The 18731-nt window shown below is 33.0% G+C and overlaps 1 protein-coding gene across 1 annotated transcript; it reads left to right on the top strand.

Moving 5' to 3' along the window:
* The first annotated feature begins 8482 nt into the window (after positions 1 to 8482).
* psmd6 (proteasome 26S subunit, non-ATPase 6) lies at positions 8483 to 18691 on the top strand. Its single transcript, XM_073825973.1, has 8 exons — positions 8483 to 8731; positions 12612 to 12817; positions 14248 to 14393; positions 14485 to 14704; positions 16438 to 16546; positions 16772 to 16940; positions 17020 to 17097; positions 18497 to 18691. Exons 1-8 carry the CDS (start codon positions 8587 to 8589, stop codon positions 18591 to 18593), a joined length of 1170 nt encoding a protein of 389 aa, XP_073682074.1. The 5' UTR covers positions 8483 to 8586; the 3' UTR covers positions 18594 to 18691.
* Positions 18692 to 18731: the final 40 nt, after the last annotated feature.

The following is an 18731-nucleotide window of genomic DNA, read 5'->3' as shown; positions in this document are numbered from 1 at the left end:
GAATGGCTAGCAGTGAACTGGAGTATATTAAAAAAGTATTATAATATAAAAATCTAAATATAAAAAAGCATTCCCTAACCCTAACCCAGAACAAAAATAAATGTAACAGTACAGTACTATTGTGAATAAAAAAAAAATCAATTAAATAAAATTTATTTTAATAATGTAATTGAATTGGTTAATTTTTTTTTTTTTTTTTTACTAATATTATGTTACAAATATATTTTACACATATTTATAGTATTATTTTCCACACTGGGTCTTTGTGAAAATATATAATTGTCTTTAAAATTTTGGAATGGGGTTGATTAAAGCAAATTCATAAATAAATATACAATAAAAATAACTATCCTAACCCACAACAAAAATAAATGCAATAGTACAGTACTTTTGTGAATTTAAAAAAGAGAGAGATTTAATAATGTAAGTTTATTACCATTATTTATTTTAAATAATTTTACTAAAAATATGTACAAAATTTATAGTATTCATTTTTACAGTTTAAATATACAGCCGTCTTGAAAAATTTTGGAATGAGGGTTGATTTAAGTAATGAATAAATAAACAAATAAATATATATAAATATACATATAAAATATAAAAATAAATCCCTAACCATAACCCACAACAAAAATAAATACAACAGTATTGTGAATAAAATAGAGATTTAATAATGTAATTTGTAATTTTACCATTTAAAAAAAATTGTTTTACTAAAATTATGTTCCAAATATATTTGACACATATTTATATAATATTAATTTCTCACAGCTTAAACTGGATCTTTGTGAAAATATATAATGTCATTAAAATTTTAGAATGCAGGGGTCCGTTCTTCGTACCTCGCTTACTACATCCAAGATCAAATGACACATCCAAGATCAAATCATCGCGCTAACTATGAGCTCGCTATTCCGGTTCTCCGAACGCACCTGTTGTTGATGATTAGTATAGCTGGATGAAGTAATCTGAGATCACTGGGTGGCTTAAAAGGGGCTACGTATCGATAGTAGAAACATTGATCGGCAACTCTTTGATTGGTCGGCGAACATGTCGAAGGAGACAAATTAAACTTGTAAGATATAATATAATATAATATAATATAATATAATATAATATAATATAATATAATATAATATATTATATTATATTATATTATATTTGCTCTTCCCTTTTTTTGGTTGCTGTTATAAACAAACAAACAGATTATTTCAGAGTCTCTTTTCAAGAGACTAAAATTATATTATTTTAAAGGGAATTATATTATATTACAGGGAAGAGAAAAGGGAATCCTCTTTCACATTAGAGTCACAACAGGACCCACTAGAATATAGGAACAAGTAAAAGTGAAATATAAGAATATTCTACAGAATGGTAATATTTATCACTTATATTGCTTTTAGTCTCTTGAAAAGAGACTCTGAAAAAATCTGTTTGTTTGTTTGTTTGTTTATAACAGCAACCAAGAAAAGGGAAGAGCAAAAAAAGTTAGGTGGTGGTCCTGCACCCCCTCACACTCCGGCAGAGGAGCTGGCCCTAGACCCATTGTTGAGGGCATCCCTGGGGGCAGCTCTTCCTTAGACCAGCAGCCGGGGTGCAGCAGCACCTTCATAACTGGTAAATGAGCTTATAATTCTACACTGTAAAAAGTAATCTATAGAATTTACCCAATAAATGTGAGGTAACAATTTGCATTGACTTTGGTGGGGTAGATTTAATCCTATATATTGAGTATAAACTATCTGAAGTAAAAAGCTATTAAATACTTGCATAAATTGGGTAACAAATACCTCACATTTATGTATATATTCAACAGCTACTTACTCATTAAAATTAGGTAAAAATTATCTCTTCAAATCAAAGTTAATTAATATCAGTTAATAACAATTACTTATTCAGAGAAGGTAAAATGTACCCCCACAATAAAGACATTCAGATGGTTCATCAGATCAATGTTTTTAATCCAAAAAAATCCTATGAAACACTCAAAATATAGTGCAGCACAACAGCTTTACACAACATTTCAAGTAATGAAACTGTTTTATAACTCACTGATCTATCAAATGTTGTTTCAATAATGTTTGATAATAAAATATATCCCTGTTTTAGGACATCCATATCAGAGCGGAAAAGAGAATTGAGGAGATCAGAGCAGTGCTAGATGTCCAATCACATTAAGATTTTCTTGTATCTAAACTCTTAGACTAAACTCTTTGTGTCTCTTCAGACTTACACAAAAGTGACTGACCAAATATGTGGTCCAGGTACATTCATATAACAAATAACCAAACAGCCTCGTTTATATGCAGCAATGATGCACCAAATTATTTAAAAAAATACAGAATAAAGTGCTAAATAAAGTACAACAGCTTCACACAACAAACAAATGGGGAGGGAAAGCAGGTAGAAGGAGAGATCAAAATTCTTCAGGCCACTTTGAGAGAGAGTGGATGTATCTGTGTCTGTGTGTGGAGCAAATAAGGGAAAATAAGAAAAATATAAAACTAAACTCCATTACAACTCTATTAAAAGTATGTCCAGACAACAGATCCTCTTCGAACAAGAGGGGAAATGTGTGTCTACTGCATGAGCTTATTTTTGAGGCTGTGGACCTTTTTTAGTAGTTTTGCCTCGTCAATTTCCAAAAAAAAGTTTTTGAAAAGCTTCAAACGTGTTCTTCAGCTCCTTTGGATATTTGATGTTGATTGCATAAATGAGTCCCATCAGCAGTATGCATGCCTTTGTTTGGATTCCACCTCCTTCCATCACTTGGTTTCCCTCAATCACAATAGACAAATCTGATGGATCCTCCTCAGCCATGACATTGTGCTTCACAATCACCTTCATTGTTTTGTCTGTGTAGTCCTCACATTCCTACATGTTAAAAAGAAACAAACAAAAAGCATACACATTTTTATTTTATTTAAGATGCTGTTTCAATATATTTCAGTTTATCTAAAAGGAGAGCAGAGGGGGAGTGGAAGGCAAAAGGAGAAGGTGGATAGGAGAGGAGAGGAGAGGAGAGGAGAGGAGGATCCCTTGAGTTAATAGAAAATATGTTATCAATATGACATACCTGGCAGTCATGGAAAAGATCTTCTTGTCTTTCACCGAGGTAGTTAATGAGGTAGCAGACAACAGCATCTCTTTTTTTCTCAATGTTCTGTGTCTGTAGGGAGATACAATTCAGTGATAAGACTGTTAGCGGAGTGGGGAGTGATTTACATATACTAAGGCCGAATTCCGGCCCTGCAACAGACTGGCGACCTGTCCAGACTGAACCCTGCCCCTTTGCCTGATAAATGCTGGGTTGGCTCAAAAATCTTGTGACCCAAACGGACAAAGCAGTAAAGAAAATGGATGGATAAGACCGAATTCACACATTGATGTTAAAAGGTAGTTTAAGTTGGTAAGGAGCTCAGCAGGTCCAATCTTTTTGATGTTGTGAATTTGCACAACTTGCATTTCCAGTTCATTTTCTCATAACTGAGGACTTTAGTCAAGGTAACTATACCTTTAAGGACAATGCGATTTATTTTATTTGGAAAACTTGCATACCTGTACAGGATACACTTGTGGTGGGGACGTGGGTAGATGTGTGAGGACAGACAAGAGGAACAGAAAAGAGGGCAAATAGTGAGTGTCCACATACACAGACTCTGCTGGCAACAGAAATAAAAACAAAAATTACACAAAACAAATTATCAGACATGTAAGTTACCTGGGTTAGATTTTGTACAGATGATTTTGGGTTTACCTCAATATAATGCAAATAATCACCCCCTTTGGTTATTCAGGTGGGTGTTTAAAACGCAAAATGGATTATAACCCCAGACGTTTAAAAGAACCAGGCGGCTATTTGCAGACCGGTGATTAATTGGGGAAATATGGTAGTTTATCAGTGCTCCTCTGATCTGGGCAGTCTGTCTGTCTGACAAGGGCCGGTTATGCAGAAATAATAGACTGTGTACTCACTTAAATAAAGGCATTGCAATTACATATTTTAATATTCATGCTTCATAGAACATATTACAAAATTATGAAAACATTTATTAAGCACTGATGTTCTAACAATAACAAATATAATATAAAATCAATTCTAAAATGTTGTACGTGATCCCACAATTCCTTAAAAAACTTAGGTGCAGCAACAGTTGGTGTTTTCACACACACTCGTGGGATACAGTGGTAACATTACTATGTTTTTATTTTTAATCCTGTGCCCATTCATTCAGTATATTAGAAAAAGCTGGCGTTGACTAGTTTCTAACCTTAAAACCAGCGGTCAGACACAGTCATGCATGCTGACTAATCTTGTAAAAAGCACACCACGACGGCATTTCAACTTACCGGCAGTTGTGCAGACGGTGAAAGAAACTAGAAGCAACGAAAGCAGACGTGCCGTTGGCCTGGGGTCAATTTGTTTAATGTACATCAAACCGACGCGTGGAACACAATAAACCAAGTTGCCTGACCGACGGTCCGACGTTGCCCAACGGCCGACCGTCGGCTTGATGTGTCTCGGGCCATGGTGACGCCAGCGACAGATTCAAACTTTAATTTCAAGTAATGGCAAGTTAAACAAACGAACGCCGAATACAAGTGAAGTGTAATATATCATAATTAAAAATATATATACAGCACTCCTATGTAAATGGCTTACCTTCACTTCTGCTGTTCGATGGCAGCCAGAGAGATGATCCAGCGTCGCCCACACTCACTCAAAAACGCGGGCTGATGCACGCGCAATTTAAAGGAAAAAAAAAAAAAAAAAAAAAACTCACGGTTTGGGGGTATATTTTACTGCATTTTTCTATGAGATGGTTCTTACTGTTGACGAATGTGTAGCATATGTAGAATTTACCCATTACTTTAGAATAGTTTGGCTGGCTGCAATAATCATGTAAATTTTATATGGTTTCCACAGATTATATTTACCACTCTCCAAAATCACTTTTTTCAGTGTATTTGTACAATGTAAAATATTTGGTTGTTGTCTTAATTAAAATGCTTTTTGTACTTTAACTTTTTATTTAAAGTATCGGTATTGGTATCAGTATCGGCGATTTTGGCCCTGTATTTACTTGGTATCGGATCGATAGAATCCAAAGAACGTGCCCAATTTTTCTCCCAAGCAGAACAAGAGCTTTTAATGGAAGGTTATGGCGAATTTGAGTCTTTAATTAAAACGACAGGAAACACCTCAAAGTCTGCAGAGGCCAGGAGAGAGGGCTGGCAAAAAGTAGCAGACAAATTAAATGCGTTAGTGCTGCCCATGTTACATGTTTTTTCCTTGATATGTTATTTTATTTATATTTTTATTTTTATATACCGTTTAAAAGTTTGGGGTCAGTAAGACTTGTAATAGTCTTTAAAGAAGTCTCTTATGTTCATCAAGGCTGCATTTATTTGATTAAAAATACAGAAAAAACTAATATTGCAAAATGTTTTTTACAATATAAAATAATGTTTTTTATTTTAACATACTTTAAAATAGAATTTATTCCTGTGATGAAAAGCTGAATTTTTATCAGCTGTTACTCCTGTGTATCGCTGCTACTTAAGTGTCACATGATCATTTATTATTAGAATGATCAATGTTGGATAATATCAACAGTTGTGCTGCAAATATTTTTTGGATGTGATTTTTTTTTTCCAGGATTCTTTCATGAATAACAAGTTTAAAAAGTACAGTGTTTATTCAAAATATATATTTTTTATAACAATGTAAATTTATTATTAACTTTTAATATTTTTTTAATTATCAACTCAATACATCCTTGGTGAATAAAAGTATTAATTTCTTCAAAAAAAACCAAACAAACAAACAAAAAAACAACAACAAAAAAAAAAAACAATAAAAATGTACTGACCCCAAACTTTTGAACGGTAGTGTGTGTGTGTGTGTGTGTGTGTGTGTGTGTGTGTGTGTGTGTGTGTGTGTGTGTGTGTGTATATATATATATATATATATATATATATATATATACATACAGTTGCAATCAAAATTATTCAACCCCCTTGACCTGCAAGACATTTTGCTACAGAGAACAACATTTTGTGAAACAAATTAAACAAAGGCATCAGTATACTATCAAAGAAAGTTTATTAAGACACATTTGAGTAAGTACATAAGTACATAAGTACATAAGTAGATTTGAATGTATACTTTGGGATGATTGTCCTGCAGGAAAGTCCATTGATTATTAGCTTCAGACATTGCACAAAAGGCATCACAATGTTTGCCAAAATGGTTTGATACTTTAATAAATCCATGATATCCATTGTATGGTCATGTTTTCCACTTCCTGCTACAGTGCTACAGTAGAACAACCCCATAACAGGACTGGCCCACCTCCATGTTTGATGATGGAGATGGTGTTCTTCTGCTTATAAGCTTTGTCTTTTTTGCACCAGACATACCTCTGATCCATACAACCAAAAAAGTCCCAGTTTGGTCACATCACTCCATAAAACATCCTTCCAGAACTCCACAGGTCTAACTAAATGAATTTTAGCATGTTCAAGTCAGCTTTTTGTTCTTCTTGGTCAAGAATGGTATTCAGCAAGATTCCTCAACATGAAGACCATACTTGTCTAGTGTTTATACACAGCATTGAAATATTTTGCCTCCTTTCGTCTGGTCATCTTGCAAGTCTTTGGCTGTACATTGCAAGTTTTTCTCAGTTGATCTGATCAAACATTTTATGATATTGTGCTTTTTTGTTCAACAGCCTCAAAGGTTTTCTGGTTCAACACACTTTAATCTAAGGAATACGACTGCCTGCTGTGTCTCTAGGAACTTGTAATGTCTTAGAAATCTTCATGTAGTTTTAAGATAATAAACTATTTCTTCTCTATTGATTTTGTGTGAGCTCTCTGTTGACTTTACCATATTTGCTACTCACCTTCAGCACATGAATGGGCTAAGAGTATACTATGTGTAACACCCCAAGCTAATTCCATTTCTAATACGTTTGTAAAGGCTTAATTATATTTTAAGACAATTTTGTTCCTGACCATAAAAATAACTGTCTTAACAGCAATGTTGAATAGGGGTTGAATAATTCTGACATAGCTGTGTTATTAAAAAATCCTAAAACTCAAAAACATTACATTATATATTGACATTATCACTTTTAATATGCCAGAAAACTGTTGTAGATGCAATTTTATCCTGAATCTTCAGAAAGAGCAAAAATCATTTGTAAAGTACTGCAGTCTCCGGGGGGTTAAATAATTTTGGTTGCAACTGTATATATAGGCTATATAGGCTATATAATGTGTGTGTAGCTGTGGTCATCATTCATGTGTGAATCGTCATAATTATTTTCTACAATTTCTTGCAAAATACTTTTCTTTTCCCACGCGAGTCAGTCCGCGTCAGTCGTGTTCTTTAACCAATCAGATGTGACCTCGCCATTTCAACCAATCATAACCCGCCAGGAGCGCAGCCTAAATCCTGTTTACATGAAATAAACCTGCTCCCGAGCTTGCTATGACAGCAAGTCCAGGATGAGCTTCGAAGAACCAAACAATCCAAGATCATGCCAAATCGTCAACAATTAAATCCAGCTAACTGAGTTAGCGACGTACGAAGAACGAGCCCCAGGTGTCACACTCTGGCTGGATTGAGGAGTGGAGATGGAGGAGAACCGGAGTAAATGAATAAATACAGTTTATTAAACAAAACATTTGAAAATGACACAAACAAACAAAAACCGGGAGCAAGAAACGAGAACATGTAACATTAACGATGGACAGCTGGGAGTGATCAGACACAGACTTAAATACACAGAATACAAGGCGTGGTTACAAACAAGATAACGAGATGACGAAGGGGAAGTACAAATATGGGCATAGACTGAACCAACTAAACACAAACCAAAAGGGGGAGACAAGGACTAAACCGTATGGACTAGAAACAGAAGGCAATATATATATATATATATATATATATATATATATATATATATATATATATATATATATATATATATAAACCAAAATAAGGCAACTATATATTTGCCAAGACCCAATTTAAACTGTGAAAAATGTATACTAATATATAAATATGTTTAAAATATATTTTGAACATAATTTTAGCTAAAAAAATCCAATTACATTATTAAATCTATAGTACTGTACTATTATGTTAGAATGTTTACACACACACAATTATTTTACTAAATTTTGGTTCCGAACATATTTGACACATATCTGTAGTCTAAATGTTTCACAGTTTAAATAGGGTCATCGTGAAAATATATAGCTGTATTCTAAATTGCAAGATGGGCCCCTCGCAAGAGGATGATCATATTTGAGATCCGCGGCAGCTAAAAGTTTGAAAACCCCTTGGGTGCAACATAACAACCAACCAGATGGGGGCAGTATTATTATTTTTGTCACGTTGTTTGACTTAGACAGACTGTCTTTTCCCTGCGCAGTTGTCACAAGCAAGAGGAAGTGAATTTACACATTTTTTGTTTAGATTTCCCCCTAGTCATCGTTGTCACTAGTTCATCATCACACCCAGCCATAACACAGATTCCCGTCCTTCTCTAGATCTCTTTTAACTCTGCAAAAATGCCTTTGGAAAACCTGGAGGAAGAGGGCTTACCTAAAAACCCCAATCTGAGAATAGCTCAGCTTAAGTTTTTACTGACTCTGGATGAGCACAGACAGGATGCTAAAGTGAAGAGCGAGCTGATGGACGCCATCAAACTCAACAGTGAGTTCATTCAATCACACAAGCTGCTCGTGTGGCAGATATATTTCACAGATTCTGTACTACTGCAATATATGCAGCTCTTTCATGCAGGAGCTTTGTAGTTTTCCGGCATTTTGAGGTTTCGCTAGCTGAGAGGCTAAACCAAGTAGCTTATTAGCTGCTAATGTGGTTGTCATCATCTGACGTTCGTTACACATTTCGTCTTCTGGCACATATCGATGGTTATTTTTCTTAATTGCTGCATTATAATAGTGTAAACCAGAGGCCGTTGTCACACTGTTTACATTTTTTAGCTTTATTTTTCAAACTCATTTCTGTATTGACACAAACCATAGAGTCCAGATTACAAAAAGGGTAGATTTAATCGTTGTTTAATCGATATATTCCTGTATGTAACACATGTTGACCTCCAATAGCAGTATATAGTCAAACTAGTTGAAGTAGACAGTTACAATAATATATTTGCCGTTGTTCAGAACGTCTTGAGAAAACATTTAAAAAAATATCCCTTCTTATTAAACGATTTATTACTGTGTTTTGATAGTGACAAATTTGGGTAGAGGACAAATAATCCAAAATTTTCTGAAAATACAATATGAGAATTAACTGCACAATTACTAGAAATGTGTACCTTTGATATTATACCATTTGTATACATACAATAAGACGTTTTCAACTTTGAACCAATTGTGTGGAATGTTTTTTTGACCAAGCATCCCATGTTTCAGTAGTGACAGTTTTGGTAGCGACCATATCACATTGTAGAATTTCAACCAACATACTAAAACACTACTTAAACCTACTAAAATACAAACAATTTGCATAAATGTAATAAAATTTCGTTTATTTTCCTTAAATATGAGGATTATGTGTTCCGTTTTGAAACAATGGTTTGGTCATGACTGTCACGGTAGAGACATTTATGGAACAACACCCAAAAAAAAAAGATGTCAGTGTGAATTTGAGAAACTTTTAAACCTAGCTCAAAGACACTAATCCACACATTGTTAGCTAGCACAGTTCTAAGCAGTTTTACACATATAAAAACACAGAAAAATTAACTGTTATGGAATAACTCCCAAAAATGTGCTTAATTGCCGAAAAATGGTATTCGGTAGTGGCGTTCTTTAAAGGAGTAGTTCAATTTCAGAACAAAAATTTACAGATAATGTACTCACCCCCTTGTCATCCAAGATGTTCTTTCTTCAGTCGTAAAGAAATTGTTTTTTGAGGAAAACATTTCAGGATTTCTCTCTATATAATGGACTTCTATGGTGCCCCCAAGTTTGAACTTTCAAAATGCAGCTTAAATGCAGCTTCAAAGTGCTCTAAATGATCCCAGCCAAGGAAGAAGGGTCTTATCTAGCGAAATGATCAGTTATTTTCTAAAAACATTTACAATTTATATACTTTTTAATCTCTACACAGAGTACACACAGAGCTAGACAAGACAAGCATTTGAGGGTCAAAAGTATATAAATTGTAAAAAAATTTTTAGAAAATAACCGATCGTTTTGCTAGATAAGACCCTTCTTTACTCGGCTGGGATCGTTTAGAGCCCTTTGAAGCTGCGTTTTGGAAGTTCAAACTCGAGGGCACCATAGAAGTCCATTATATGGAGAGAAATCCTGAAATGTTTTACTCAAAAAACATAATTTCCTTTCGACTGAAGAAAGACAGACATGAACATCTTGGATGACAAGGGGGTGAGTACATTATCTGTAAATTTTTGTTCTGAAAGTGAACTACTCCTTTAAAGTTACACAGAGTTTTTAGACTTTTGAACACATTAACCTCAAAATGATGAGGCCTATCTGCTTACCATGTAGTAGAGGTCGACCGATATATCGTTCGGCCGATATTTGCCATTTTTTAATATATCGACATTGGCCGATATCCGTGTTTGGTAGCGCCGATTTAAAGTCAGGCACGTCTGCGGGCAGCCCCGTGTTATTGGTGCGGTAAAACGTGCTGCTGTGAAGGACCCCAAGCCAAAACTTTTGTAAGATTCAATAACATTTCTGAGAGATAAAGGTAAGGCTTAAATTCTGTCCTATGGCCATATATTTACTATATATTACTAGTAAACTAGGAAGTGTTGCTTTCACTTAGTGAAAGAAAGCATAGAACCGTTGGTAACTGGCATAATGCTACAGCTGGTTAAAGGTTTGCTTGCAGTTAAGTTTAAGGACTGTAGTCGAAAACGATCAGCAGCTTGCTTGCTAATATATTAGCCCCAATGTTATAAGTTGTGTTTTATTTTTCCTGTATTGGAGTCAGAGAATTTCACTGTGTGTGGGGTGGAGAACGCGGCATCTCTCACAAACAATGCAGCGTTGTGATTACTCCACCCCGCTCAGAGACAGTGATGCACGGAGGTTGGTTATATCCGCGGGTTGGGTCGGGTAATAAAAAAATGCATTCTAATTACTTGTGGGTGGGTCGCGCGTGGATGAGATAAATCAATGATGTAAACATTAACTACATTTTCTAAAATCTGAACCTGAGTTATGTGGTCAGGACCGTGGCGCCAGCTTCCTTTTAAATATATTTTGATGATTGCATCTGGCCGCGCCGTCCTCTCCGTCACCTCAGATACTGCGAGTTTATAACTATGGTCACGTTCAGATGTCAGAAAACGTTTTTTTTTCCAGCACGGATTTGGCTTAAAAGCACGAGTGATTAAGCCTATATAAGTGTGCAGCGATGTGAAGATCAGCTGTTAAAATGAACCATCCATTCATCATATCATCATGCAAAACTAAGAATTAGAATAATTGTAATAGGAAGATCGTGTGCGGTTAAATAAATCAGAGAAAAATATAAGTGCGGGTGGGTGGCAGGCAGATTACGCTATTGCCTGATTTTGCTTTATTTCGTCATCAAAAGTAAGATTTTGCTCTCTTTTGTCATCAAAAGTATTCTGAAACAAGTCACAACTGAGCCGCTGTGCATCTCCATTTAAACAGCGGTGTTTCGTTTAAGAATGAACGTCCGTTTTTAAACGAATCTAGTGAAATGATTGAATTTCCCGTTCATAAAGAAAGTCATTTGCTTTATTCAGGAATGAATCAGCTGTTCGAACGAATCAAATGAATGATATGATTCAGTAATTAAATCAGTGCCTTGCCGCCACCTGCTGGCAGGTCCTCTCAGTTATATAAATCATTTAAAATTTCTGTATTCAAAATTTTATATTTAAAACATTAAAGTTTAACATTAATCTCAGCTCTTAAACTTTTATGAAAATGATTAACAGTTTTTATATTATCTGTTTTATATATTTAATACTTGGTCAGTTCGATTTGTTTGGTTAACTTTGGTTAAATCTTTTATAATAATACTGTGCACAAAATCAAGATCTGAAAGATGGTTCATTCATTGTGTTCATTGTTCATGATGTTAAGTTTAGAAATGATGTGCATCCACTTATTATTAGTGTGACATTTTAGCATTTAACATTTAATAAAGGGAAGAACTTCAAGATATCGGCCCAAAAACCGGCCCAAAAAATCGGCAGCACATATCGGCCATCGGCTGACCCTGACCTCTAAACATCGGAATCGGCATCGGCTATAGAAAAACCCATATCAGTCGATCTCTACCATGTAGCTGCAAGAGAGAGTGACACACAAATATTTCCTGATCATAAATGTTGGGGTGTAGTTAAAATCAGTTTCAGCTAATGGACTAAAACAAACACTGTTTTGGTAGTGATATTAAAAATGTGTGACACATTTGTTTTTTACATAAAGTTTATTAGTTTACAAAGACATATAAATATTTTTTTGAACTTTACTTTTTAAAAGAATCAAAAAGATATTTTTAAAAACAACAGTGGAATAAAATGCATTAAAAATTTAGAATGTTTGTTTTGTAGATATGGCCCCGTACTATGAAGCCCTGTGTAAAGAGCTGAAATGGCAGGCGGACACGGATCTGCTGAGTAAGATGAAAAAGGCAAATGAGGACGAACTGAAACGGCTGGATGATGTTTTGGAAGATGCTGAGAAAAGCCTGGGAGAGAGTGAGATCAGAGATGCCATGATGGCCAAAGCTGAGTATCTCATACGCATCGGTGACAAGGTACGAATTCAAACAATTCATGCTCAGTCATGCTACATAGTAAATGACCTGTGGAAAACAATGATGATATATATCAGTAATCCTAAAAGAACTTTGGACTTTTTTGGAGGGGTAAAAAGAAGTTAAAATTTGTCCTTTAGATGTGCAATGTCTGTTTATATTTTGTGTACTGTAGCATCATTGTTAATTATTAAATGGACCCAAAAATTACAATTCTGTCATTAATTATTCGACCTCATTTCATTCCAAACCTGTAAGACCGTCGTTCATCTTTGGAACACAAATTAAGATATTTTTAATGAAATCCAAGTGCTCTCTAACCCTGCATAGACAGTAGGGCTGGGTATTGTGACCAATTCGGCGATTCGATTCTTATTTTTATGGTTTCGATTCGATATCGATTAGCTATCAATATTTCATTTAAAATGTTAGTTTTGCGGACATGGGATCCATATTTTGATATAAATGCTGGTAACTGAAACTCTCCTACTTAAGTTTATTACTGAAATACACATCTACATTAATAATAGGGTGCACACAGTTGTTTATTTTAAACAACTTTTATTTTAAATGAACACTGTAACAAGAAGTCATAAATATGTGCATCCATTGTACACCATGTAAACAAACTGCAAAATGCACATTACTGTAAAACAATAAAAGACTAAATGTGCAACAGTGAAATCTATTAAGAACTTCAAACATGTTTAAGAAATAAAAAAAAAATTCTAAATTCAAAACGTTCAAAACAGGCCCATCATAAAGCCCTTGTCTGCGTATACAAAACATTCTAACTGTCCATAAAACAGTTCTTAACTACAGCCTAATCATTTTTGATCACCAGATTTTCTGCAAAAAAAGCAGCTGATGGTGACACCTTCAGGACAAGAGGTGAATATTCATATCCTCTTACGTGAAGCACGCGCATTAAGAATCGATTCGGGGATTTCCCGAATCGATATTGTTGCGTTAAACTGAAGATCGATTAAAATCGGAGAATCGATATTTTTCACGCAGCCCTAATAGACAGCAATGCAACTGACATGTTCAAGGGCCAGAAAGGTAGTAAGGACATCATTAAAATAGTCCATGTGACATCAGTGGTTCAACCATAATGTTATGAAGCTATGAGAATCCTCCTTGTGCGCAAAGAAAACAATAATAAAGACTTTATTTACCAATTTCTTCTCTTCCGTGTCAGTTACGGTTGAATCACATGGACTGTTTTATTGATGTGTTTACTACATTTCTGTCTATGTAAGGTCAGAAAGCTCTTGGATTTTATCAAAAAATATCTTAATTTGTGTTCTGAAGATGAACGAAGGTCTTACGGGTTTAAAATAACATGAGGCATAATGACAGAATTAACATTTTTAGACTTTTAGTTTTCGAATAGGAATTACAATTTTGAATCTCTGTCTTTCGTTTAGGAAGGAGCCCTGACTGCCTTCAGGAAGACGTATGACAAGACTGTAGCTCTTGGTCATCGCTTAGATATTGTTTTTTACCTGCTGAGGATTGGTCTGTTTTATATGGACAATGACCTCATTACCCGCAACACTGAGAAAGCCAAAAGGTACAGTATAGAGTTCAGACTTGTTTATTTAACAAATGCATCTCAGCCTTGAATGTTGGGCCTGATACTTGAACTCTCCATGTATGAACAGTTTGATTGAAGAAGGTGGTGACTGGGACCGAAGAAATCGTCTGAAGGTATATCAGGGCCTCTACTGTGTGGCCATTCGGGATTTCAAGCAGGCAGCGGAGCTCTTTCTGGATACCGTCTCCACCTTTACCTCGTATGAGCTGATGGACTACAAGACGTTTGTCACGTACACTGTGTACGTGTGTATGATCGCGCTCAAGAGGCCGGACCTGAGAGAGAAGGTAACTAAAACAGTGTGTATACACTATTGTTAAAAGGTTTGGGGTCTGTAAGTTGTTGTTTTTTTTTTTCCAGAAGTTGATACTTTTATTCAGTAGGGAAGCAAAAAATTTATCAGTGACAGTAAAGATAATATTACAAAAAGATTTTTAACTGAAAGTCCTAAAGTTTTCTATTCATCAAAGAATCACGAAATAAGGATATTACATTTTTGTTGTTTTTCCATTTTTCTATATTCTGTTTTAATGGTTAAAAAATAAAAAAACATTAATAATAATTAATAACATACTTTATTAAAATAATAAATAATATTTAGACTTTATTCTCATATTTCAAATTTATTCTCGTAATTTTTACTTCATTCTAAAAATATTTTGACTTTATTCTCAAAATATTTCAACTTTATTTTCACAATTTTAACTTTATTCTCAAAATATTTTGACTATTTTCATAATTTTAACTTTATTCTCAAAATATTTAGACTTTTCTCAAAATATTTCAACTTTATTCTTATAATTTTTACTACATTCAAAAAATATTTTGACTTTATTCTCAAAATATTTAAACTTTATTTTCATAATATTAACTTTATTCTCAAAATATCTTGACTATTTTCATAATTTTAACTTTATTCTCAAAATATTTTGACTATTTTCATAATTTTAACTTTTCTCAAAATATTTAGACTTTTCTCAAAATATTTCAACTTTATTCTCATAATTTTTACTTCATTCCAAAAATATTTTGACTATTTTCATAATTTTAACTTTATTCTCAAAATATTTCACCTTTATTCTCGTAATATTTTGACTTCTCAAAATATTCTCAATTCATTCTAAAAATATTTTGACTTTATTCTCAAAATATTTCAACTTTATTTTCATAATTTTAACTTTATTCTCAAAATAGTTCGACTTTATTCTCGTAATTTTGACTTAATTTTTTAAGGCCCTATGAACCGTTTTATTTTTTTTCTCAAATTCAGTTGAATTTTTACCAAATTCTGTGTTTTCCATTAATTTCCTAGATTCCATTTTAATGATTTAAATAATTTTCTTTGATTAACTGATTTTTAAAAAAAAAATGTATTTATCATTTTATTTACTTTTTTCTCAGAAATATTGTGTTGCGTATTTACGTTTTTCTGGGGAAAAAAAATCTGGTAAATATTCATTTAAAAATAAGGTTTTAATAATAATAAAAAAAATATTTATTTAAAACTGTAATAATACTTTTAATATCATCATTTTTACTGTAATTTTTATTTTTTTTTACAAAAAAGGCAGCATTAGTGATGTCTTTAAAAATATATTTAAAAAAGTAAAACTAAAAAAAATGACAGACCTTAAAAAGCCCTAAATTTAAAGATTTTATTTATTAATGTTAAAAATAATATCCATCAATATATTTAAATAATTAGTTGTTAGAAGGCAGAATGAAATAGGAAACTGCTTTAAACTGAAACTGTTTTAAAAATAATTAAAAAGTTAACTTTATTGAATTTAAGAAAACTCTATATATTAGTATATATTAGTGCGCTGGCAACGATTAATCGCATCTAAAATAAAAGTTTGTTAACATAACATATATATGTGTGTGTTTATGTTTATATAATGTCACACAAATACAGTATATATATTTTTAAATATTTCCATGTATACATTTTATTATAAAATATATTTAATATGTGAAGATAACATTTTTCGAAATGCTGAAATCTGTGGTGTTTTCTCAGGTGATTAAGGGTGCTGAGATCTTGGAGGTGTTACACAGTTTACCTGCTGTGCGTCAGTACCTCTTCTCTCTGTACGAGTGCCGTTATTCTGTGTTCTTTCAATCACTGGGTGAGTCAAATATTGGCGGAGCAGGCCAGTCGCTCATTGTACAAACCTTCAAAAAACTATTAAGGAGAATGTTATTGCTTAACTAGCCATGCTCTTGTTTAAGATGAATGTTGCGAGCTATGTTATTTATTTGCAATGTTTATCGTCAGTGCTTCTCCAAGTCTGCTCTTCTGTTATTGTTTAAGAATGTATTGCTCAGATGTTCCATCTGTTTTTCTTCTGTAGCTCGAGTGGAACAGGAGATGAATCAAGACTGGTTGTTTGCTCCTCATTACCGTTACTATGTGCGAGAGATGCGCATTCTAGCCTACAGCCAGCTGCTGGAATCCTACCGCTCTCTCACGCTGGGATACATGGCTGAAGCGTTTGGAGTCAGCACAGAGTTCATCGACCAGTACGCTCCCACATTCATATAAACAACTATGTAAACATGCATTATTTCTATGCTGACTTTGGTCTTTTTCTTTTCCAAGGGAGCTGTCACGATTCATCGCCGCAGGACGTTTACATTGCAAGATCGACAAAGTCAATGAGATTGTGGAAACCAACAGGTGAGCACCTAATGTTTGTGTGTAAAAATCTAAGATTACGAGATTGAGGTCAGAATATTTTGAGAAAAAAGTCAAAATTATAAGAATTATGTCGTAGCAATACTAGAATGAAGTCGAAATATTTTGAGAAAGTCAAAATTACGATAAAGTTGTAGCAATACAAAATATTGTAAGAAAGTCAAAATTATGAGAATTTAGTCGAAGTATTTTGAGAATAAAGTCAAAATTACCTTAAAAATAGTCAAAAATTACTTAATTTTTTGTAATTTCATTTTTTTTTTCCTCAAAATAGTTTGAATTTATTCTTGAAAAATTGACTATTCCTAATTTATTTTTTTTTTTTCTCGAGTATTGCTCTATAAAAAAAACGGTCTTGGTGTATTCTCAAAATATTTTTACTTTATTCTCATAATTTCAACTTTATTCTTCAAATATTGAGAATTCAAAGTTGAAAGTATAAGAATAAAGTAAATATTTTGAGAATATTCTTGCAATTTCTACTCAAAATATTTCGACTTGCAATTGTTATTTTTTTTCTTACATTTCGACTTTATTCTCACATTTTCTACTTTTTCAAAAGAAATTCAATTTTCCCACAATTTTGACTTTATTCTCGCATTTTTGACTTTGAAAATAAAGATGGATTTTTTTTTTTTTTTAATATATTTTGACTTAAAATTTTGGCTATTCTCAAAATATTTCAACTTTTTCTCACAATTTTGACTTTTGCAAAATATTGTTAAAAAAAATTACGAGTTTATCCTCGTATTATCCTCATAACTTCTTGCAATTTCGACTTTATTCTCACAATTTTGTCTTTATTCTCAAAATATTTAGACTATTTTCATAATTTCATTTTTGCGATTTCGAGTTTCTCAAAATATTTTAACTTTCTTACAATTTGGAATTTTCTCAAAATATTTTGACTTTATTCTTGCATTTTTACGTTTTTTTTGTAAATATTTCAACTCTATTCTTGGAATTTCTACTTTATTCTCAAAATATTTCAACTTTTCTTGCCATTTCAACTATTCTCAAATTGTCACTTTATTCTTCCATTTTTGACTTAAAATTCTGACAATTTCAACTTAATTTAAACTTTATTCTCACAATTCCATCTTTATTTTGCAATATTCGACTTCCTCAAAATATTTTGACTTGCATTTTTGTAAATATTTCAACTCTATTCATGGAATTTAAATTTTATTCTTAAAATATTTATACTTTAATCTTAAACTTTTTTAAATCAACTTTTTTTTCTTACAATTTTGATTTAATTCTTAAAATATGAATAAATTCTTAAATGTAACTTCGTAATCTTGGGTTTAAATTTTTTTTTTTAACGTAACACTAAAACACTGTCATAGGATCTATAGTAAGCGCTTTTTTTTTCCCCCAGACCTGATAGTAAGAACTGGCAGTACCAGGAAACCATAAAGAAGGGCGATCTCCTGCTTAACAGAGTGCAGAAGTTGTCCAGAGTGATCAACATGTAGTCCAGCATTTTGCGTTTGATTGACAGCCATGTCTTTTCTTGTGAACAACCTGACTTTTGTTTTATGTACAGTATATAATAAAACTGAATTGGAGGAAACCTTTGAGTTTGTCTTTAGTGTGTGAGTGAATAAAAAAAA

The sequence above is a fragment of the Garra rufa genome, chromosome 20 (genome assembly GCF_049309525.1).
Source record: "Garra rufa chromosome 20, GarRuf1.0, whole genome shotgun sequence".
Classification (NCBI taxonomy): Eukaryota; Metazoa; Chordata; class Actinopteri; order Cypriniformes; family Cyprinidae; genus Garra; species Garra rufa.
The sequence above is the reverse complement of the archived record's forward strand: the minus strand, read 5'-3'. Positions and strand labels throughout refer to the sequence as shown.